Here is a 23,907-nt window from a genome sequence, read left to right as displayed (position 1 = left end):
TGATGGGACCTGAGAGCTAAGAGTGTGCAGGATACTGCTTGGAAGACAGCTGGATACACTGGATAGGTGGACAAAGAATTGGACTAGTCAGGACTGGTATGGGTTTGAACCACTCTTCATCAAAGACTGAAGCTGATCCTGATGTGGCAGGACAGGGGCTGTCTCACGTGGTTGTGAGTTTTTGAGCTGGCCCTTGTTGGCTTTCATCAGTTGAAACATATTTCTATCTGTACCATTCCTGTAATGACTGGTTTGATGTCTGATCTCCATGCTTTGAGCTAAATCCTCCTTACCCAGTCCCCTAGTTACATGATCTGCAGCTTATGCTTTGTGGTTGCCACAGAGGCAAAGTGAAGCTTCATCTCTGTGTTGTGGGACATGTCAGCACTGGGCACGTGGTTTTCTTTATGTCTTTACCACAAAATTGCCACTTCTGGAGGTTATATAAAGAGATGGGAGGTTGAAAATCCTTTGACTTCTCCTCAAATAGTCTACATGGTACAAGAGGGTGGAGATGTCTGGAGCTTCCAATACTGTTGCTCCAATCTAAAACGTTGTTGCATCCCAGTTTGACCTCAGTTACCCTTCCTATGCATCCCACTTTGAAGGCTGGGTGTAATTCACACATTCCCTTTCTTTTCTACTCCACTGCTTTGATTTTGACTCGGGTTTTTGAACTGCAGAGGAGAAGGTTGAGCCCCGACAAACCCTTGTTTGCTTCTTCCCCTTTAGGTTCCTTAGAAAGAGAGCTTGGACGGCATGCAAAGTTGTGACATATCTGCAGACAGCACGGATGATCCTCTCAGTAGTGGCCTACGGGGAAAGCGACAGCCTCGAATAGTGATCATTGGTGCTGGGCTTGCAGGTCTCTCAGCAGCCAAAGCGCTCCTGGAAAGCGGCTTCACGGATGTCACTGTCCTTGAGGCGACTGAGCGCATCGGGGGCCGCGTGCAGAGCGTGAAACTTGGTAAGAGCAGCTTTTGGGGAGCCCTGGGCTGGGTTTGCTTTGCTCTGCTCCCAAGGTTTAGTGCTGTCAGGAGGTTAATTTCACCTGAGGAATGTGCTCTTCCAGCCAGAAGAAGGTTGGTTGCGGTGGGATGTTGGTGCTTTTGGGGTGGGTGGGTGAATCTGAGCTGCTTTGTGCATCTCTTTGGAGGGAGGGCTGCTCCAGACTCTATAGAAAGCGGATGTGAGTGGTTGTTTTCACTCACACAGGGAAAGCTCAGTGTAACAGGTCTCTGATAACTGTATCAAAGACAGTTTCCACCAGCAGTTGGAGCTTGACTTTATGAGAACCCATCAGTAAATCTCCTGGCTAGTGAGGGGCTGGTTCTCCATGACTTCCATCACTTGCACAGGGGCAAGCTCCAGGCTGTTCTATTTCACAAATAGCCCCATTCATTTCCCTACAACTAACTTACTGTGCAGGGAACCACCCACTATGAATCAGGCTGCTGGAAAAACCTTTTCAATGTATCCTTTTATCCTGATTTGCAGCTTTTCCACCTCTGGAGCTTCCTTTCTCCATGTGTAATAAGGGTGCAGACACTGAGTATTTTAATCCAGCATCAGTTGGGCTTGTGAAACCTCTCAATGCAAAACTGTTTGGCCAAACGTTGCCCTTTGCAGCACAGTTCTCAGGGAGACGTTCCCTGGTATCTAGAAGGACATTGCCTGTCTCTGCAGGAGTCAAAAGGCTCTTCACTTCTACTGAATTGCCTTCCTGATCTCAATTACCTAGTTCTGTTTCTGATCCCACTCTCTGTGTTTGTTAACTCTGGCCTCTTGCTGCCCTCCTTTCTATTTATGTGTAGGTGCTTGCATCACTGACTGTGTTTTACTCAGTAATAAACAGCAGTGTCCTATGAACTTGCAGAAGGGAAATGAATGAGAAGGCAGTCAGACACATCTAATCTCCAGGGTTTGGATAGGGCACTTTCCATGCTGCCGAGACTTGGCATAGAGGTTGGAATGGGAAGTGTGTCCTTTACTCACAATACACTGGATTAAAAATATCCTGGATCGTGTCTGCGAGAGGAGGGAAGTGTTAAAGACCTGGAATCTTGAGGGAGAAATAAATCATGTTGCCAGTGCACCTGTGAAAATAGTTTTGTTGTAGTGGCATTGAGACCAATTCTCTCACCTTTGGACACCCTCACGTGTAACTCAGGTCTTTGCCTTTGCTGGGAATATGCCTCCTGTTTGTCAATATTGCTTAACTAACATGAGGCAAAAGCAGTCTGGTGGAGATCTTGCAGCTTATACATGTTATTTGCAGAGCAGAGGACTGGAATCTAAAGTCTTGATCTTGTAATGTCTTTCTTAAACCCATCTGTCTTATATTGTACAAACTCTCAGAGTTACCCTGTGGGTATGGACTGCAGTTCTCTCCCAAGGTGGGTCCATGTCCTGGCCCCTTGTGTGCTTTGCAGCTTCACATGCCCTTTAGCTAAACAGTTTTAGAGCTCTGTGGGGTGGTGGAATCTTCACAAGCAGCATACTCAGAACCTCCTATTCCCTGCTATGAAGGCAAAGGGGCAGCATGGTCCTGGGCTGCATTCTCTTCTCTATTGCCTGGAGCAGCAACATTGCACTTTGGGCATGTGAGATCTACTTGTTTCTCAGAACAGGCTAAAGCCTACAAAATCCTGTTACAGAAGTGGTTCTTCCAGGTCTTCAACATGGGACCATTTTGATCTGCTTGTCTGGGATACTAGAATCCCAGGTTGAAGGGACCTCAAGATTCAGCTGTTCCAACCTTCCCAGGCACAGCATGACCTACAGTAGATGTCCCAGCACCCTGTCCAGCCCAATCTTAACAGTGTCCAACACTGGGGAGTCACCACTTCCCTGGGGAGATTATTCCAATGGTTGATTGTTCTCATGGTGAAAAATGTTCCTCTTGTATCCAGTGGTAATCTCCCCAGCAGTAACTTGTGCCCATCACCCCTCGTCTTTCCCATGGGACAACTTGTCAAAAGAGAGTCTCCATCTGCTTTGTAGCCCCTCTTTAAATACTGAGCAGGGTGATAAGATCTCCCCTGAGCCTTCTCTTCTCCAGGCTGAACAGTCCCAGCCTGTCTAAATGTCATTTCAATGTTTAATTTCTCTGGGCACTCCCCTGGCTGCACGCTGGACTGAAGATCTGGTTTAAATCTTCAACAGAGCTACAGTGGCACATTCTTGGGGTTGGATCCTGACACTTCCACTCTCACTGAGCCATGCTGTGTCTTGCAGGGAACAGAATTTCCCCTCAGCTGCACAGAGCATCTCCCTGTGCTATCTATCTGCCCAGTCGTGGCAGCACTGGTTTAGAGGGGGCTGAGCCCTGGTGCAAACCCCATTAGTTATAAGAATCATAGAATCACAGCATGGTTTGGGTTGGAAAGGACCTTAAAGGTCATCCTTTTCCAATTAGATCCACTCAGCACAGGGGAATAGTCTGGATTTTCAGAGGTTTGCTTCATCATTTCTAGCTCAGGTGAGGTAGCGGATTGGTGTGTTTGTGGGTTGTGTGTTTCTTGCACATGAGCTAGAACATCTGTATCCACTGCAGACATTCCATAAGAGGATGCCCAAGGAACATCCAGGACTGCAAAGGGAAATGTGCAAGTTCCCATGTGTATTCAGAAGTCCCAAGTGTTCCTTTGGAAAACTGCTGGCTTGGTATATTGTTGTGCATAGGCCTGTTTTGACTGCTGCTTGTGTCTGAGTGGTTATTCACTGGATAGGAAGCAGATTCTTTTCTAGTCCTTGTTGGAGATTCATTAGAAGTTGATTTGTATTGAATTGATTTAGTATTGAAACTAAAGTCTTTTAAGGCCCTGGAAGTAAATTGGTTCTCTCTGTTTAAAAAGGTGTTATTTAATTTTACACTTCAATAATTCAGCATGTAACTTACACCAGGTAACAAGTGGCTTATCTGCTTGCTAGTGATGATAGTGAGCTTCTAAGTCTCACAGGCAAGAATGACTATTCCTAATTTATTACTATTTCATTATATTCCACACTGAAAACAGGAGAACTCGGAACACATCATAGTGGTTTCCGAGCACCAAGACAGTGAGAGGAAGATTTCTTTCTCTCAGAGCTCAGATGCCCCATGAATAAGAGGAGGAGAGCAAGCTCCTGACATAGAGCAGTATTGCTGCTGATGATCTGGCATGTGAGGGCTCGCAGGAGGATTGCATTAACAAGTGGCTGCCACATGCAGTATTTATGAGCTCTGTACCTTTGGCTGCCAGGGTACACCAGTTGCTTCCACTGCTGGGTGCTCTGGGAGTGTAGTGGAGCTTGGGACACCTTAAATACTCACACTTGAAGCTGTTTTCTCTGAAGCACATGCTTTGTTTTAGGGACACGTAGAAAACTTGTGCTACCCAGTCCTGTGAAGCCTATTTTGAAGGGCAGTCGGTGTGTTCCTTAATGAGGAGGTGGTTGTGTTCTTCAAAAACAAGGTACATGGAGCTTCCCTTGGAGGCAATGTCTCAGAGCAGCATTTCTTGGAGCTCTCACCTGTTAAACTTGACTGCATTACAGCAGAGTGCTGCAGTGTCGTTCTGCCTCAGCATGTATTTACATGTTAAACAGCGTGTGATGACTGGTAACTGCATGATCCTTTCTTCGTCAAGCAGGATCCTATTAACTACAACCAGGCATTCACACACCTCTGCAGTGAGCTGCACAGCATGGTGCTGCCTTGGATGCTGGGAGAGCTCAGCTTTGGCAGGCTGTAAACCAGCTTTGGAGTTCTGAGAATCTGTAAAACTGTGGGTGCAGGACATGACCCAGTCTTTGTTTTAGCATCTCCTTTCAGCTACTGAACATCTCCCTGTGCAGCCTGGCCTTGAACGCTGCCAGGGATGGGGCAACCACAGCTTCTCTGGGCACCCTGTGCCAGAGAAGAACTTCTTCCTCAGATCCGTCTCCCTTCTATCAGGTTAAAGCCATTCCCTCTTGTCCTGTCCCTACAGGCCCAAAGGGAGAGAGTGGGGCTGACCAAAACCCTTTGTGTTTTGCAGGCAGAAAGTGTAGGTGATGAGGACTAAATGCCTTTGGTGTTCAACCTGACAGTGCACCCTTTTGAAGAACCTGATTTGAATTTTCAAAGGCATAAAGAATAAAATAAAACCTATTTACTCATCTGAGGAATGGAAATGCATTTTTGTGTTGCAGTTAATCTGAGGTATACTTGTAAATAACATCCATTTTTAATCAAAGGGCAAAGGTCAGCCTGCAGGCCAATGATACTATCTCAGGGCAACCCAAATTGTCCTGCATCTCCCTGCTGTAGATGCTTTTCTTCCCCTGTCTTGGTATCCATCCCCTCCTCTTGAGTACAGTGTTTGAAGTCTTTAGGTACTCTGTTCTTTCCCTCCAACTCTAATATTTATGCAAGTATCCTTGTATGTCCTTTTTGCAGTAGTGCAGTGAGGCTTCTTAGGGCTCCTTTCCTTCCTGTTAGTGCAGGGCTTGTGCTGTGACATGAGCAGTTCATCCTCTGCTGGCTGATCACGTTCTTAAGTGCAGGTTTAGAGAAGATGATTTGGAAAGGCCGAGTAGCAAAGATAGAACAGTTGGCAACAACCATGATAAGCACTGGGAACCTAAGAGATGCTGAATTTCACCTTAAGTGTCAGAGGTGTGTCACTGTGATGTGTTTATCTTGGAAACATCCCATCCTTCTAGCACTATCTGAACTTGTACCCTGAAGAAAAGGTCTGAAGAACACTGTCTAACAGAGGAAGCTCACTTAAATGATGTTCAAACTTGTGTTGTCCTTGGGCATTTGGTCTGCTATTGCACATGTCCATTCAGGGTTGAGTGGGACCAGCTTTTGGGAAACTGGGCTTCACTAACTGTTTTGCTTGCTTTACTCTCCTGCAGGGCACGCCACTTTTGAACTGGGAGCTACGTGGATTCATGGTTCACATGGAAACCCGGTCTATCATCTAGCAGAAGACAATGGTTTACTTGAAGAGACCACTGATGGTGAGAGGAGCGTTGGCCGGATCAGTCTTTACTCCAAGAATGGGGTGGCTTATCATCTTACCAACAACGGGCAAAGGATCCCGAAAGATGTGGTTGAAGAATTCAGTGATTTATACAACGAGGTTGGTGTTCAGCTGCTTTGTCAGGTTGTACATTTGCCTGAAGCAGTAAGAAACCTTGACAGTTCCAATGTTCCAGGTACTGGACAAAGGTAGAAAACCAGCAACGTCTTAAATCAACAGTTAGTTTGCTCTCATCTGCTTAAGTCTACCCCATTCGATTGTGATGTGGGATTAACTGTTGTTAGGAAGAACAATCTTTCCACGTTTGTCATCACTTTAATCACTTGAAGCAACTATTGCTGAGGAGACCCAGTGATTGGCTTTAGAAAGTTGCTACTCAATTAGAGGAGTCAAGGAGGGATCAACTTACTAAACAAAGTAGAAGGCAAAACCTTAGCAACAACCAGCTAAATATTGTAGCCCTCTGACATGTTATTGATGTTATAAATACCGTAGTGTGCTCTGTAGTGTGCCAAAGTCAGTGCTGTGTCAGTGGAATTTCAAGTTTTCTTGCATCAGAAGGAAGGGAACATGTTTTCTGGTAGATTCAGACCAGTGTGGGCTTCAGTATAAGGTTATTTTAACTTCTGATCAACATTCAGTGACGTCCTCTTCAGTTCAGTGTAGATGAGGGCCTAAATGTGACAGAAGAGCCAAATGGAAAAAGAAAACCAAACAAGTACAAGCACAGAACCTAAAAATACTAAATAGAAGCCTGCAAGATGGAAATGAAAATGCATGGTGAGTGGAAAGATTAACCTCTGCAAAAAAAGCAGTGAGCCAATGTTAGACTAGGACAACAAAGGCCAGATTTGCTTTCATGTAACTCAGCCCTGCTGTTGTCATCCTGGTAGTTCTTTCAGAGGGAACATGGGGTTTCTTACTGATTTGAGTGTTGAATGCATGAAAGACTGATATTAGTTCTGTCTGCTCTCAGTAGGAAGATTTGGCTTTAGGTAGAGTGAAGTGATGGAAGGAGCAGCTCCAGTGCCTAAAGGGGCTCCAGGAAACCTGGAGAGGGGCTTTGGACAAGGGCCTGGAGGGACAGGCCAAGGGGAATGGCTTGAACCTGCCAGAGGGGAGACTGAGATGAGCTCTTGGGCAGAAGCTCTTCCCTGTGAGGGTGCTGAGGTGCTGGCACAGGGTGCCCAGAAAAGCTGTGGCTGCCCCATCCCTGGCAGTGTTCAAGGCCAGGTTGGACACAGGGGCTTGGAGCAACCTGCTCTAGTGGAAGGTGTCCCTTCCCGTGGCAGGGGTTGGAGCTGGAGGAGCTTTAAGGTCCCTTCTAACACAAACCAGGCTAGGATTCTAATGATTATTATTTTGCATGTCTTTTTCATGTCACTTACAAAGTACTTGTAGAGGGATCAATGCAGACTGTTTAGTCCTCCAGGTAATGTGATCTCTCAGTTGATTATAATGTTGGTTGGTTATAAAGTGGTATAAAATGGAGCAAAACATTGTGTTTTTCATCATGCTGTAGCCATGTCTAAAGGCTTCACATTTTCATCTGAGAATGAACTCAGAATCATAGAATCATAGAATAGTTTGGGTTGGAACTTCACCAGTATCTGATGCTTGGCTAACCACACACTAGGTTCAGGTTACTCTTGCATACTTTATGCTTAAAAATATGTCTGTGAGCATTTGGAAAGCCACCAAAAAGTCACTGTAGCCTGTAAAGAATTACCAAGAATTGAATGGGGAGCAGAAATGGCTTTTTTGTTTGTTTGAAAAGACTTTTGGTGCTGTCCTGGGACTCTGAGCTGGAATCTATGATGAGATGGCACAAAATCCTTCCACTTTTAGAGAGGGCTTGTAGGAATTTCGAAGAAACCTCATTATGGAAGGAATTTGGCGACCCATGGCAAGGAGGGGATTGTTCTTGGACAAAGGTGGAGAGAATTCATCTGAACATCTGCTTGAAGACAGAACCAGATCCAGCCAGTGAGATGTGCATGGAGCAAGGTGAACAGCAACTAAGAGTAGAGAGGAGAGAAAGAGTAAGTGAAAATACTGCAGTGAGCAGCATTATTTATGTAAATGGAACACCACCAAGCTGCATGTAGTGCTTGGTGAGCATCCTGCCTCAAAGAGGATAAGAAAATCTCCAGCAAAGGGAAGGTGTCAGAGGCAAGCAGAAATGAGAACACAAAGGTGAGAGCTAAGTAGCTTCGAGATACAGCTGATGAGATAAAGGCTATAACAAGGTGCCCAGTGTTTGAGAAATTATTAATTTGGCAAATCTACCCTTTCTTTTAAAGCAAGAGAAAAGGGGGCAGCCAGTGACAGGAGAGAACAACACATTAAAAGTTAATCTTCTTTACGCAACACACAATTAGCTTATCATTGCCACAGGGTATCTTTATCACTAGGAGATAGAAAAGGCTTTCACCTTTATGGATAGTAAAGAGGTCTGCAGCTACTCTCTGTCATAAAGAATATGTAAGGGCCATAGTAAGCCAAGAGGAGGACATCAGCCAGTTCCTAACTGTAGTTGCTGGCATGGTACTTTCACTGTCTTAAAGTGTGCTGGTTGCAGGAGCAGTTGAGCTTCTTGTCCCAGCCTTTTTGGGGTGTCATATTGGGCCATCTTTGGGCATCTAAGACAGCTGACTGTGTTTTCTTCCCTGTGCTATGCAGGAAAAGTGGGAACTAAGGTGATTCCTTATATATTCAGGTGATCTCCTGAGCATCTCCAGTTCAAAAAGACGCTATGAAGCATAAGTGCCCCATGGATGGGCAGTGAGGAGCATGTGCCACGGGCATGTGGCTTTGGGAGCATTTTACTCTGGCATGAAGTGCAGAGAATGTTTCCCTTTACACATACTGAGTCTGCCCTGGTGCATTTCTGGCTTGTATTTTGTTGTCCCCCATGTCCTCAGCCTTTTTTCTTGCATTTTCATTGAGTCCATTCCATCATTTTATGTTTCATCCTGGCTGGCCAATGCTCTTTCTTTAACTGGTGATGAAATGGGTGCTGAGCAGGAACAGTAGGACTTCAGTCGTCAGTTCTGTTTGTAGCCCCAGTTATATTGTCATCTGGACACCAAATTCAGTGACTGCCAAGTGCAGAGGGTCTCCCTTGAGGGTTTCACTTGGGTATGTGGAGTCGCTGATGCTGGAGCCAGGAGAGGTCTGTGTGTGTGCTGAGTTTTCCTGGTGTGAAAGGCAAAGCTCCCCCAGTACCTCCAGAGCTTTGCCTCTCTAGTTCATTTGGAGAGTCCTTATGCTTTTTCCAGGCACGTGTCCAATCTTTTTTGGCTGCTGCTTCTACTTCAAGTTTGGCTTCTTTTTGTTTGCAGTAGCCTGAATGTTAATAGCTGTAGGGATGCCTCACAGGAGCCTGTAGTTATGAGGAGGCTGAGCAGTAAGAGTGTTCAGCTCTTCATTTCGGTAGCAGGAAGAGCCCTACAAGAGGCTGTTGCACTGCATTGAAGTCAGTCAAGATCTATCAAGAGCTTGCAATTGAGGTGACTTGATTCCTCCTCCATGAGAGCACCAGCAAACTGAGCAGTGCCTGTAAAGAAGGTCTCCAGTCCTGCAGAGCCACTACCTGGATTTCCAGCCACACGTTGCCAAGTGATGCACTGTGAGAAGCAGCATCGAGCCTGCTGTTGGCAGGACAGCTCTCCAGCCACTGCTACTTTAGGACATGTGCTGTGTGGGGCTGGTACTGCTCAGGTTCCTCACCAATCCATTTGGTTAGTCTCTCAAAGGAAGGAGGCACCAGCACTGGAAGGTTCCACAGGGTGTGATGTCCATGATTCATATTCATAATCTTCCCACCTTCCTCTCCACTCCTGCTGGGATAACTGGGGGAATGCCCAGAGAAGCTGTGGCTGCCCCATCCCTGGCAGTGTTCAAGGGCAGGTTGGACACAGGGGCTTGGAGCAACCTGCTCTGGTGGAAGGTGTTCCATGGAACGGGAGGAGCTTTAAAGTCCCTTCCAACCCAAACCATTCAGGGGCTGGGGGAGGATTTGGACCTCTGCCTGCTTACACCACATCTGCACAACCCTCAAAGTGATGGAAATGTCATCTTTGAGGGTAACATCTGCACCTTCAGTGTCTGTGTGTGCATATAACTACTGGGAAGATGTGACTAGGCAATCCATCTAAGAGTTGCTCTTCTGTCCCTGCTAAGTCCTCATGTCCCTCTCCAAAGAGGTTATTTAAAGCCAGCTCCCAGGTATTAGTGAAGAGTGGGAGGAAGGTTGTGAGCTTGTTAGGTTAAATGCAGTGAAAAATCACCCTGCTTTGCCTTCCCAGGAATGTCACAGTCCATCAGCCAGCCTGGTACAGAAAACGTGCCTATTTTTACTTGGGCTTTTCAGTAAGGAGGTGGTCCCTGAACACCTGCTTCCCAGGAACCCTGCCTTGAACAATCAGCTCTCTCCTGTGTGCTGCTCAGCTTCTGGGGCAGGGATGCAGCCAAAGAATGACAAAGTTTTCCACCCTCCTCACCCCCACCCTGTGCTGGGCTTTGTGCCATCCCCAATTAAGCTACAGCGCCTTGTGTTATCGTAGAAAGCAGGACCAAAGGGCCACCGAGTGTCACTGTTCCCTCCCTGCCCCTCTATTGCACTGACAGATGTCTGGCCTGGTAACAGCATGGACCTATCTCCAACAGGGTTTTTGGACTGACCAGGGATTAAGTCACTGCAGTTTTTAAGCCAAGTGTGAAAAAGACAATGCTGTGGATCGTCAGCGGCACTGACAGGAAGGAGTGTGGATTGGGATGTGCTTTCCTGACCTCCTTCAGTGCTGAGAAACTGCTTTGTTTAGATTTGCTCTTCCTAAGAGCCTGCCTCGTCCCGTGGTGGAGGAGCACGTATGTAGTAAACCTGTTGTAGGTGGGAGCCTGTGCGTAACAGAGAGGATATCGCTAGTAGACCCATGTTCTCTGCAGAGAGCCTGGTTGTGGGATGCCCCAAAGTTGGTCAGGAAGAAGATGAAGGATGTAATTAACTCCTTTGAATTTCTGACCTCCAGCCCCATTTCCCTGCAGGATTGTGTGTAAACCCTCACAATTAGGGAAGGAAATCTGCTTGGAATGAATAGTCACTTGAGATGTTTTGTGTCTTTTGCTTCTGCTGGTGCTTCTTGCAGAGAAGCATCTGGGACCAGTTGTTCTTTTCAAACCCAGAAGAGCTTTAGGGTGAGAAACAATCAGGTCATTGTGCTGGGATGTGTTTGCCCATGGTGGGAGCTGGGAGATGATGGAGTCTCTCCTTTTTTTCCTTCCTTCTTGTATCAGGTCTGTGATACTAGAAAAGGGACATGAGGCTGGGCTGTACATAGTGTAGGTCTCCTTGCTGATGGGCACGGTGCTCTCAGTTTGGATGCATGGGTATTTTGTAGGGTTAACTAGAAGATCAGCAGAATCTTTCAGGTCATTCTGATGCTACTTTTCACCAGGATCTTTGAGGTAAAGCCCACTTGAACTCCAAATCTCTTGGATCCCTTCTGTCATCCCATCATGATGAAATGATGGAAGGAGAATGTGTTTTCAGATCTCACAAATGCTGTTCCCGTTGTTCAGAGGTGGTCCCATAGGCGTGATGGTGCTTTCTGTTATGGTGAGCAGTTTCCCACCAAGGGGAGGAAAGTCTAGGTAACTCCAACTCCAGACAGTGCACTTCTGCTCCTGCTTCATTGGAAATCTACCTTAAATGAAGGCTTCTAGTGAACCTTTTCATTAGTTTCTTATGTAGTTTGCTCCATGTGTTCATTAAAGAACATATTTTGAGTGTCTTTTTGATTCTTTCATTATGCCAATGTGTCTCTTAATATAGGACTTGCTGTTGTTACTCCTTCTGCTTCTTGCCTACAACAGCTTTGCCTTCTGTTTTCCATCAGATGGTTCAGCACTCTCCAGAATAGAAAAGTTAGGAAGTAACAGGGATTCTGTGATAAAATACTAAATCTTAATGGTGATTATACTTACCTGCTGTCTGATTGATGGGATGACTTATGTAGGAAAGACTTAAACCTGATGTTTACAGCACAGAGAACTGCATTTCTGCTCTTTTCTCTGTTGGGCAATGAAGAATACAGTGGTTAATAAAACCAAAAGGCTCTCTCAGCCTTCTGGCCAAATGGTAGCTGGGTTTTAACACAGCTTTGCTTGTCTTGTGAAGTCGTTACCTGCTTAGAGCATGCAATCAGCTTATGGAAGCTGAGCTGTGTGGTGCTGACACAGGGTCTATGCAGCTTGTGCCTCCAGCAAGTGGTTAGGGCCTCAGAAGTTGGTGGACCTGAGAACTATGAGATGTTGAAACTGCCAAAGAGCTCTTGGCATTGGGGAACAGAGAAGGCACCATGTCCTTTCCTTTGCTGGAGGCCTTCATTTCATATAGGACATTGGTCTGCACCTTTCTTGTCTGGAAATCTCCTCGGAAAGGCTGTGTCCCAGTCAGTGTCTGCAGTTCTGGTCACCAGTTCCATTCATTTGCCTTGTGATTACTTACCTGGTTTTGTAGTTTTCCTTTTTTTTTCATTCTTTCACTTATTTTCTTCAGCAGTTTCCTCCTCATCCCTTACTTGTCCCTTTCTACTCACCTTCCTCCTTCCCTTACAGACATGCTTTCTGTCACTGCTACCACTGCCATGCATTTTTCCTCACCACCTCCCTTTCCTCATCATTCCCTCTTTTGCCTCCTCAAATTCACTTTATTGCTAAAACCCAACAGAAAATCAAACTTCTGGGAAGCATCAGAGCAGGACGAAACTAACCCATGGTGGATTATCCATAGCAGCAGAGAATGGGAAGCCCTAGTTGCCTTTGAAGAAGAGGCTCCCACAGCTTCTTACCAGTCATTGACTTTTGAGTTGAACTCAGCATGTCCAACTAATCTGTCTCCAAAAACAGCATCATAAGCCGTAGTCAAATCATCTTGGACAGGAAAAACTCACCAAGCAGGGATATTGCCTCTCTGTTTGTACAAAGAGTACTGTGCGCCCCAGTGGCATGATATAAATGAGAAGTTGACTCATTCTGGTTACTAGTGGGATGAGTTGTACTTCTGAGAGGTATCCTTTGAAAGCTTTCCTGTGTTGAAAGATTCCTCAGAGTTTTTCCATGGAAATGAAGGGCCATGATTCCATCTCAGGCTCTTCTGGTGATATCACAGGCAGAAATAGTGGTTACTTCAGACAGCCACAAGCAGATGACCAAGGTGGATGGTTGTTTTCTTGCTTTTAAGTAGCCTTTAGGGTGGAAAACTGGGGTTAAAAAGATGTCAGGAAGATCTTCAAAGAACATTGACTTATTAGAAGGGGATTTTTCTTGTGGGTCCTCCTCAAGCTGGTAGGAGATGTCATTGTTTTCCATGAACCTATACCTGTCTTGTGCTCAACAAGTAAAACCTGTGTGCATACAGAATTCCTCTGCTAAGCCTGTGTTGGTTGCTTCCTAATTTTCAGTGGATAACAGAAAAGCAGCTATAAAACTGAATTCCTGGTGGGATCCTGGGCATTATTGCTAACTAATGGAGAGAGTGGAAGGGCTGGTTCCAAGTTAGAGCAATCAAATATGTGGGCTGGGATTGCATCTGAGACGTTGAAGTGTGAGAAGAGCTGGTGCTTCATGTCAGATGTGAGGATGCACGTGGCTCCTGTTGCTGGAGTTCATTCCCTTTGGATGGAGACTGGTGGCTGTGACATGGTTGAGCAGAACCAGAAATCACACACGGCAAACCCAAAGCTGTGTGAGGTGCTCTGCAATATGCACTTACTTGCCTTACTGATGCAGCTGCAGCATCTAAACATCTGGTTTAACAACTGGCTTTAACTACTGGACATGGAATGACTGCCTCAGCTGGTGTTCTGCAAGTGATAGGATGGACATGCTTGAGTTAAAAAATAACTCATAGTAAGTTAATAGTAACTGGGCTGTTGCAGGTGAGTAAGGGTGGTTATCTTTGCCTGCAGGGAAGAGTTGCTTCCTGCCTTCTTCTCACCATAGCTGTGGGTGCACCTTGACATGGTGTTGGAGCAGAGCACACAATTAGAGTCGGCAAGAGGCGGTGATGAATGTACTGGGTTTGGATGGAGGAAAAAGCATCCTGCTTGGATTCTGCTGTGAATCACCTTGTCCATCTTTCTGCCCTGTCTCTGGCAGGTCTATAACCTGACTCAGGAGTTCTTCCAACGAGGTAAACCAGTCAATGCTGAGAGCCAGAACAGTGTGGGTGTCTTCACACGGGACGTAGTGCGCAAGCGCGTCAAGGCCGACCCAGATGACTCAGAGGCCATCAAGAGGCTGAAACTAGCCATGATCCAGCAGTACCTTAAGGTATGTGTGTGCATGTTTTGTTTTAACATGAGAAACATAACATGTTTTAAGAACCTCAGGCATCTGGCTAAGCCTTGCCCATCACTGGGGAATCGCTTTGGTCTCTTGCAGCTGGGCAGCTTGAGTTTATACTGACAACTTTTCCTCATGAGGCATATCCAAAGTGGCCAGCAAGAAATAATACCTTTACTCTTTTATCTTCTTACCTTAAACTTGCAGCTTTCTACCTGGAAGGGCCTTTCCTAGGCCCTGTTATATTTTCCTGGTGTGATTTAATGTTTTCTTACTATCCAAAGCTACTCAACTCTCAGGCTCTTTTAGTAATGTCTTGAGCCTTACACCTGAGACCCCATAATCCTTCCTGAGTGCCTCTCACTCCCTTCCACCTCTATCCATATCTCAGAGACCAGAAGAAATGTAACTTTGATACTGATAATTTGCTAAAGAAATCCCCAGAAAGCAGTTTGAAGGTAAAGCAGTAAAATCAAAGGTCGATTGTATAAACCCATGTCATAATCATTTTTCCTCAGCTTCCCCAGTTCTTTTTATCTCCTTGATGCTTTGGCCTAAATGAGATCTCTGTGGGATGAGGACTTAATGCTGCATCAAGTGCTCCACAAGTAAAGTGTAACAGTCATTCCTATTTCAATTATAATGACTTTAAAGGCTTATGAAATGAGGCAAGGGAGGCAAGGACCATGCTGTGATGAGGGGAAGTGTACGATATTCACTACTGACAAGTAGAAAGCTGAAGTAAAGGGAAAGATCTAAAGAACCTCACAGGAGGTTGTGATAAAGCTGAGATTTGAATCAAGGCATCCTGAGTGCTGTTCTGGTATCTCAGTGTCTAACCCAAGAGCTTGGGTGTCTCCACAGCTGCCACATACACTAGTGATTGTGTTATCCATGGAACATCACCCATGCAGACAATGTTAGTCTGATACAGCTCTGGTTTTCCTGATGGTTACTTCTGTGGTTGCTACAGGTTGCCACAGCCAGAGACTTATCTGCAAGCCTTGCAAATCCCTTCTCATGTGTAAATACCTGAGAACAACAAAGCTTCTGATGTTTAAGACTATCAGATCGAAGTGGTTGCTGAGAGAGTGAGGATTAACTGGTGTCTCAGGCAAAGTATAGTCTTGGTAGTTGCCTGTTTTTCTCCATGGCTTTTCTCCTTCATGGTTGAAAGAATCAAATAGCAACCACTATTTCTTATGTTCAACATGTGGAGTGTTGCAGCATCCAGGCAGGATGAATGGCCTGTTCTGTGACCCAGGGTGCAGGGTTTGTACCGTGGCCCAGCCAAAATGACCTTGGGTGAGTGCTGGAGAGTGCTTGCTCTGCACTCAGATGAGTGGAACCAAGCAGACTCAGAGGATAGGTCTTCAAGAAGGGATGTGGCCCAAGAATTGTACCTGGAGTCACGGCACAACTGGAGTCATGGGGCAACAGCCAGCAAGAGGCAACCCCTGTTTGTCAGAACAGTCACAGCCTGTGAACTCCTGAGAGCAGCTTTGACTTGTTTGCTTAGCCCAGCACAGAGATTCGTGCCCTGCGCCTGGATGCTCCACAGGGAGAGGGGTCCAGGCTTGCTAGGCTTCCAAAACATGGTCATTAAAGTGTGGAAAGGCCTGGAAAATTGGCCAAAGGGTGAGGCAAGGAATAGTAATGAAATGTAATGTAATTTAAGCCTAAAGTGCTTAACGAATTAGAGCGTGCAAATCATCGTGACTCCGGTGATCTGAAGATTTTAAGATCACTGTGTCCCATGCATCAGTATTATCAGTAGAAACTTATCACAGGACAGGCCAAACATCCTGCCTTTGTTCCAGGGATTGTTGGAAGCTGCAGTTCTGCCTCATACTCCTGCAAACGTTAACCAACAAGTCCTGAATCTAAAGCTTTGGTAATCACATCAAGTGAATCAAACACAAGTGTCTCACATCTTGGCATTTCCCTTTTGTCTCCTTCAGTTCCTTCTGTGTTGGGTCCTCTCACCTCTGGCAGATTGTTAGCTTGCTGATTGCTGTATGACAGCGTGCTGAAAGCTGCAGACAGCAGGAATAGCTGCCAAAAGTTTTTCATGGCTCCTCATGGGAACATTTATTAACATTGGAGAGAGCATCCAATTAACACAGCTCCAGCTTGTGTTGTAGGAGCACCAAGAGGCCAGTCTCTGGCCAGTGGAGTGCTTTTTAGATGATAGAAACTGGTCAGAGTTTTAACCACAAATCATGCAAAAGCAAAGACATCATCTCTGAACTCTGGATGATGCAACCATGGCCAATACAGCCAAAGCTAATGCAGCTTCTTACCATGACAATGATTTCTCTGGTTGGAAAGAAGGCTGAGGATTGATTTTGTCAGGTCCTATGGCCAAACACTCCTTTACTAACAAAGATAACGTGGTTTAAGAGTGGGATTCAGGACTTCCAGCAGCTCCTTGCAATGCTGTGCTGAGGCAAAATGGGTTGCTCTGTGGCAATGTTGCTTTTGCGTTGCTTTTCCCTCAGGTAGAGAGTTGCGAGAGCAGCTCCCACAGCATGGATGAAGTGTCGCTCAGTGAATTTGGGGAATGGACCGAAATCCCTGGGGCTCATCACATCATTCCTTGTGGCTTCATTAAAATCGTGGAGCTCCTGGCCCGCTCCATCCCTGAGTCCGTCATTCAGCTCCGCAAGCCGGTCAAGTGCATCCACTGGAACCAGTCGGTCAGCAAGGAGATTGAGAGGGTGGCTGACCACAACAGTGACCTCCCCGAGGAGGACAAGGGCTCCAATGTCTTCGTAGAGTGCGAGGACTGTGAGTTCATCCCAGCTGACCATGTCATTGTGACTGTGTCCCTGGGAGTCTTGAAGAAGCGCCACGAGAGCCTGTTCCATCCCCGCTTGCCCGAGGACAAGGTGATGGCCATTGAGAAACTAGGAATCAATACGACTGACAAGATATTCCTGGAGTTTGAAGAGCCTTTCTGGAGCTCTGAATGCAACAGCATCCAGTTTGTCTGGGAAGATGAGGCAGAGAGTGAGAGCTTGACTTATCCCGAGGACCTGTGGTACAAGAAGATCTGCAGCTTCGATGTACTCTACCCACCGGAGAGGTATGGCCATGTCCTGAGTGGCTGGATCTGTGGAGAGGAGGCACTGATCATGGAGAAGTGTGATGATGAAACTGTGGCAGAAACCTGCACCGAAATGCTACGTAAATTCACAGGTCAGCCATGCTCTGGTTTCTCTCGTGAGTGGAGAAGGGAGGGAGATGGGGCTGGGGTGTTGAATAGCCACTAGGAAGGAAATGCACTCAAGTCATTTTTAGCTCTTTGGCATTTTATATCCCTTTGAATGGGCTGTGTGTGTTGCTTCCAGCATCCCTCCTGCTTGGGTGTGCCTGAAAGCTATTTATAGAGGGGTTGATAACCAGCTCAGGAAGTGGGGGGCAGAAGTGCTTGAGGATTCCACATCCTCTCCTGTATTTAATCACAAATAACTCTTCAGCAGCTGGAGCTGTCGGGCTCAGTACTCCTGAGGGCTGATCTCAGGGGTGGAAAGCAGCACTTTCAGAGCCAGTGGAGTTGAATCTGTTTAGATCAGCTGAATCGTGGTGGTTGAATCACATCCCTGACTTCCATTCAGCACGAGGCTATATGGAACAATCATTAAACTGTATCTCAATGAATCCATTAATATTAAGAGTTCCCATATTCTGGGTTCCTCACTTAAACCTTCCTGGACTTTGCAGGTTTCACATTTACTGAACACGTATCACATTAAAGGCAGCAGCTGGAGCAAGACAGAATTTAGGTGTATTATACTGAGAAAATCCAAGATGAAATCACTAAAAGGAGCAATACTGGACCTTAGTTTGCCTCCAGTCACTGCTCTAGAGGTTGTACACCTTCCCATGAAAAGGGCTTTTTGTATCTGTGGAGGTCTGTAAGAACCCTTGATGGAAGGCACTGTACCAGCACAAGTGTCAGGTAGCAATACTGAAAGAAACAGTGGTTGACTCAGCCTGGAAATAAGGATTTTGAACTTATGCATAGTTATAAGCAATTATAAGAGCAGCATCCTCCAAGATTAGATGTATTTTAAGCTATTCTAGAGATGAGTCCTGTGATTAAGCTATTTATATCCTCCTGCTGCCTCGTGTTAGCCAAATCTCAGCACTCAGTGGGTTTCCAGCCCTCTCTCATGTTCACTGAAGAAGTTTACCTTCACAAGTGTGGCTTTCCTCTGTGCTTACAGACCATTTGCTACCAGCAATGCAGAGATCTAGAGAAAGGGTTCTGGAAAGTGAGGACTATCAGCATGGCTGGCTATTGCCAAAGGAGGCTTTAGGGTTTAGTACTCTCTTCAAAAACCATAGAGTGGGCACTAGATGCAGAAACCCCAATGCAGTGACCAAAACTGAGTTGTGTTTCAGCTTATTCAGTGTTGGATGATGAACCTGTGGATCTCCTGCAGCCCACAGAGAAGTAGGATGAAACAGTGAATGCTGGATCTGGGCAGCTTCTGCCTCCTGAGCTGTTTGTTTTCAGTGGTGTTTGGTACCCCTACGTTATGGTGCACTGTCAGTACATACATCCCTCTTTCCTCCTGACCTCAGCAGCCCAACTGCTGCTCCACACAGGCATAACAGGAGGCTCTTCTCTTCAAGCCCAAGTTGTTCCAGTGCTGACATCTCCCAGAGCACATAAACAACTTGGTTTGTGCAGCATTTCTTGCTTAAGACCTTTGGTTTTTAAAACTATCTTGATTCATTAGTAGGAATTTGGCTCTTTGGGTCTTTCTTTGGCAGATGGAACATAATCTCCCTCTTCCTTTTTGGGCTTCTTCACTGTTGTTATTGTTTGCATGTGTTGGATGTTCCTCTCTTCCTCCGAGGATGGAAATACGTTGGCACTGGCTCATGGATATGTGCTGCAGTTGCTGTTCCAGCTGGTGCTGCACCTGATCACTGTCCATCAGACTCAGCAGCACTATGGGCTCTGCCTCAGCCTTCTGCTAATCCTGGGTTATCCAACCCTGGGGAATTCCAGACTGAACTTCCCAGGGCCTTGCCCTGCAGTGAGCATTCTGTGCATAAGCTGAGAGGTGGCCTTGAAACTGGAGAAGAAACCTGTTCTTGGAGCACCCATTTCACAACATGTCCCAAAAAATGGTTAGTTTATAGAAAACCTTTTCACAGATCTTCCAGAATAGCCTTGCTGAGGGGCCTGGGTTTATCCTGTTGCCCTTGCTAACCTGGGCCAAGTGCCAGACGGGCTGAAATAGCAGAAGCTCTCCATGAACCTAATGTCTTCTCCACTGATGTGTTTCATTGGGAGTGGGAGAGTGGGTTAGGCCAGCTAGGGGGAGATTGAGGGGGTCACAAAGCAGCCTTCTCTCTGTGATCTAACTGTAGTCATGTCTGCAATGGCTGGCCTCCTCTTGGCACCACCAAGCTCAGCTTTTGAAGTGCTTCCGACCACCCAACTTCATGTAAGTCAGTTAATTGAGTTGGGAAGCTAGTCCTCCCAGGATTCTGAGCTCACTGGAAAGAAAGGCTCTTCCATAAGGCAGTTTAGATCTTCCACACCTCACTTGGTGCTCTGTGTCATCTTCTGAAGCAGCTTTTCTCTACTGAATACAAAGAGAGCCTTATATTCAGTAATGAAAGCAGATAGTATGAACCTTTTAATGTTCACTTTTCCCTTTGTAGCTTCTGTGTTCTGGGTCTAAAATCCTCCATGTTCTTATTCTTCTATTAAAGAATTAATGCATTACCAGGTGGATTTCCATCTTCAGCTCTGTTCTCATAGTCCATTGCTCATGGGGGCCTTTGCTTTGGCTTCAGAGGATATTAAATCCTATGTGAAATGCATTCTTTTAGACTCACACTGAGGTATGACCTTACATTTCACATGCAGGTCAGTGTTGTGGATTATCTGGCTTTGCTGTGGAAAGCTCTGAAGATTGTTCTAACCCAAAAGCCATTCACAACTTCTGCTTTTCACAACTGGATGGCTGAAAGGTGATGTCCTCTAAATCTGCTCTCTTTGTTGGCTAAGCTTGACTCTTAGAAGGCAGTAGTTGTCCTCCCCATCCTCCAGCTATTTCTCTAGAGAGAAATGTCTCTCTTTAGGTTCTGCATCAAATCTACCAACCCCATGTGGATGCCTGGGCTACCCTAATGTCTCTCTGGTGGCTGCAGACACTCGTGTGTGTAGTACCCCAGATCTCTCTTTGCCTTGATGGAATCTTAGATACCCTGCTCTCAGGATTTGGGTGTCTAATTTAGGTCTGTGAACTGATTTTATTAAAGATAGATATTAAAGATTGCTGGATTTATACAACTGTTCATTGGGCTGATGACTCCACAAACCCTTTTTGTTAACATATTTTAGCAGATCTGCGGCCCTACAGGCTGACAAGCCTTCATCTCATTGCTTGTAACACTGTGTTCCTAATGTTAATCCTCTTTTTACCAACATCTTGTTGTCTTCTGTATTGAAAATCCTTGAGGAACATGAGAACAGGCACCAAGCACAGAAGAGGCCTCCACTAGCCCTCTGCAGAGACTCCTTTTATGTCAAGACATCACTGTGTGGCTTTGTCATGCGATGCGATGTGATGGATCACTGCTCCAGCCCTGGTTGGTGCTGTGGTATCTGACAGCTTTCATGGTGTGTTCTCCTGGGCTTTCCCACAGCCCTTCAGACTAAAACGTGATAACTTACTTCCTTGCCACATCTGAGAGCTCCCTGTTCTCAGACTCCCTTGGGCTTTTCACTTCCATCCCAGGCTTTGAAGATTCTTGGAGGAGCATATTTAGAGCCTTTGTTACGCTAAGTTGTTATTCCTGAAACAACATTCAGTTGTAGGATGTGTTTTGTTTGTAGGGTGTATTTATTTGCTGGTCTGTGCCACTGCTATTTTGAGCTGGGGTTAGTGGTTAGACAGTGTTCACAGTGTTCTCTGGCAAGTCATCCAGGTGCCTTTGCTCTGGTTCAGCCTTTCATGGTTGTGGTTGAGACACGATGTTCCTGAAAGTGGTAGCTGACCCAGAGGACTAACCTGCTCCTGATTTTAAGGAATTGAAGGCATGACTAAATAGTTGTGGAGTGGAACTAAATAATGCAGTGCCTGATGAGTCTTTACAGTTGGGTGTCTCCTGCTCTAAGCTGTGAGGGAATTTGGATCATCTTCGTAGCAGGCTAAGCATGCTGAAGGGTTACAGTCAAGAGTAAGAAGCACGCACAGGAGCTGGGCAAGATGCAGACATGTCTCACTACTCTTATTTCTTGTGCTGACAGTCTCTAACAATCCTAGAATTGCAGAATCATTTAGGTTGGAAAAGACCTTTGAGATCATCAAGTCCAACTGTTAACCCACCACTGCCAAGGCCACCACTAACCCATGTCCCAGAGCACCACATCTACATGTGTTCCAAGTACCTCCAGGCACGGTTACTCCACCACTTCTTTGGGCAGCCTGTTCCAGTGCTTGACAGCCCTTTCAGTGAAGAAGACTTAGACTCAGCCCAAGTAGCTGAACCTTGCCTGGACATGTGAGGTTTCTCCTGTACTCTTTGGGATGGGGACAGTGGCTGATGATGGCCCTACCACTGGTGCACTCAAGTGCCGCTCACCTCTAGGTCCTCTATCCTCTTAGCAGTGGAAATCCTACAGCAACCTGGAAATCCTTCAGCAACCTAGAAATCCTACTTCCAGCCTCTAAAGCCTTCTTTCTGTGCCATGTTCATCCCACAAAAATGGGTCTGTTGGATTTTAGTTTCAACTGGGTAGCAGTTGGAGTGAATAATGCAGGTTCTGAGAACTTCATGATAGGTTTTCCTCTGCCCCTGCATAATGAGGATTTGCCTTCTAACACTCTTAGTTCTCTTCCTCTTTGGAGGCACATTTCTCACCAGACTGGTGATCTTCCCCACAATGGAAGACTGCAGCTGAGGTTAAAGGGATGCTGTTTCTGTTATATAGATACTTAGAACTCAGTAATAGGAAAGACATGTGGTTTAGAGCCTCTTCCCTGTAGCCTGCAGGCTCTGCTAGGTTGTGTTCCAATAAATCAGACTGAAATCATGCTGCCACACCTTGCACAGGCATTGCTGTGTTTGCTCATGGCCATGGTCTTACTTCTTGTCTTCTGCTTTCTACCCAGGGAATCCAAACATTCCAAAACCTCGCCGGATCCTGCGGTCCTCCTGGGGCAGCAATCCCAACTTCCGAGGGTCCTACTCTTACACCCAAGTTGGGTCTAGTGGGGCTGATGTAGAGAAACTTGCTAAACCACTGCCTTATGCTGAAAGCTCCAAAACTACTGTAAGTATGGCCCAAATGGGTTGTGTGGCAATAAGACTAGCATGATGCTGGGTGGTGGGTTCTCAGGGAGGGAGGTTGAAAGAGGCCCAGTCTCTGGTTTGGCCTCTAATAATGTGTTTTCCAGGATTTTTAATACCTGAGCAGATTATGTGTGTAGGATTTTACCTCTTTAATTATTTGGAATGCCAACACCTCAGGGATTTCCACATCTCTCTCTGAAATTATCAAGAGCTGCTCATCCATGTGGCTTTGGAATTGTGATGTCTATGTTTAATGACCATTAGCCTGCAGGGACAGGACAGGAATGGCTTTAACCTGCCAGAGGGGAGATTGAGATGAGCTCTGAGGCAGAAGCTCTTCCCTGTGAGGGTGCTGAGGCGCTGGCACAGGGTGCCCAGAGAAGCTGTGGCTGCCCCATCCCTGGCAGTGTTCAAGGCCAGGTTGGACACAGGGGCTTGGAGCAACCTGCTCTAGTGGAAGGTGTCCCTGCCCGTGGCAGGGGTTGGAGCTGGAGGAGCTTTAAGCTCCCTTCCAATCCAAACTGTTCTCTGGGCAGAGGTGTGCTGTGCTCTTAGTGCACCACGTCGGGATGTCATGAGCCAGCGCTCTAAAACACTGCCGGCAGCTCACGGGGATGTGGGAGGACGCAAAGTTCTGTCTCCTTTTAGCCTCGTGTCTGCTTTCCAGTAAGCCCTGCTGAGCTTTCCTGCTTCTCCTCCCCTCGCAGCCAATGCAGGTGATGTTTTCAGGGGAGGCCACTCACAGGAAGTACTATTCCACTACTCACGGTGCTGTGCTTTCTGGGCAGAGAGAGGCCGCTCGCCTCATCGAGATGTACCAGGACCTGCTGCAGTGCCGGAGCTGAAAAGCCCCCTGTTTATGAACACCACCACCACTAACTCCCCATCCCTTGTGCAGGTGTGTGGAGGGATTCCTTTTTAATTTCAGTAGAGCAGCCTTTATCTTTTTCTATTAAAAAAAGTCCTATCTGTTTAAAGAGTTAGTCATCAATAGCTTCGTTTCCGTGTGCTCTTATTGTTAACAGGGAAGGGTGCTCCTTTTGTCTGGTAAACTGTTTCTTTGTCATTTGAATTCTAACTTCACTTTTGGTGCCTATCTATCCTATTTTACTTTTTGTTTTCTTTCTGTATTGTAAGTGCCTTCTATACTAAAATAAATGTTGTAATAAAAACACTGGGTGCTCTGGTACTTCCCAGACACTTCCCTCAATAACTT

The 23,907-nt window shown here is 46.2% G+C and overlaps 1 protein-coding gene across 2 annotated transcripts; it reads left to right on the top strand.

Moving 5' to 3' along the window:
* Positions 1–730: 730 nt before the first annotated feature.
* On the top strand, positions 731–23,652 carry SMOX (spermine oxidase). 2 transcript variants are annotated; one of them, XM_010020429.1, is made up of 7 exons: positions 731–967; positions 5,887–6,113; positions 14,178–14,351; positions 16,865–17,099; positions 17,202–17,564; positions 22,511–22,671; positions 23,399–23,652. In XM_010020429.1, the coding sequence occupies exons 1-7, from the start codon at positions 760–762 to the stop codon at positions 23,534–23,536; spliced, it is 1,506 nt and encodes a 501-aa protein (XP_010018731.1). In that variant the 5' UTR covers positions 731–759; the 3' UTR covers positions 23,537–23,652. The 2 variants fall into 2 exon arrangements, with proteins under 2 accessions (XP_010018731.1, XP_010018730.1); XM_010020428.1 differs by having other exon boundaries at positions 16,865–17,564.
* The last annotated feature ends 255 nt before the right edge of the window (positions 23,653–23,907 follow it).

Source organism: Nestor notabilis, unplaced genomic scaffold (genome assembly GCF_000696875.1).
Source record: "Nestor notabilis isolate BGI_N333 unplaced genomic scaffold, ASM69687v1 scaffold7358, whole genome shotgun sequence".
In the NCBI taxonomy this organism is placed as follows: domain Eukaryota; kingdom Metazoa; phylum Chordata; class Aves; order Psittaciformes; family Psittacidae; genus Nestor; species Nestor notabilis.
The sequence above is the reverse complement of the archived record's forward strand: the minus strand, read 5'-3'. Positions and strand labels throughout refer to the sequence as shown.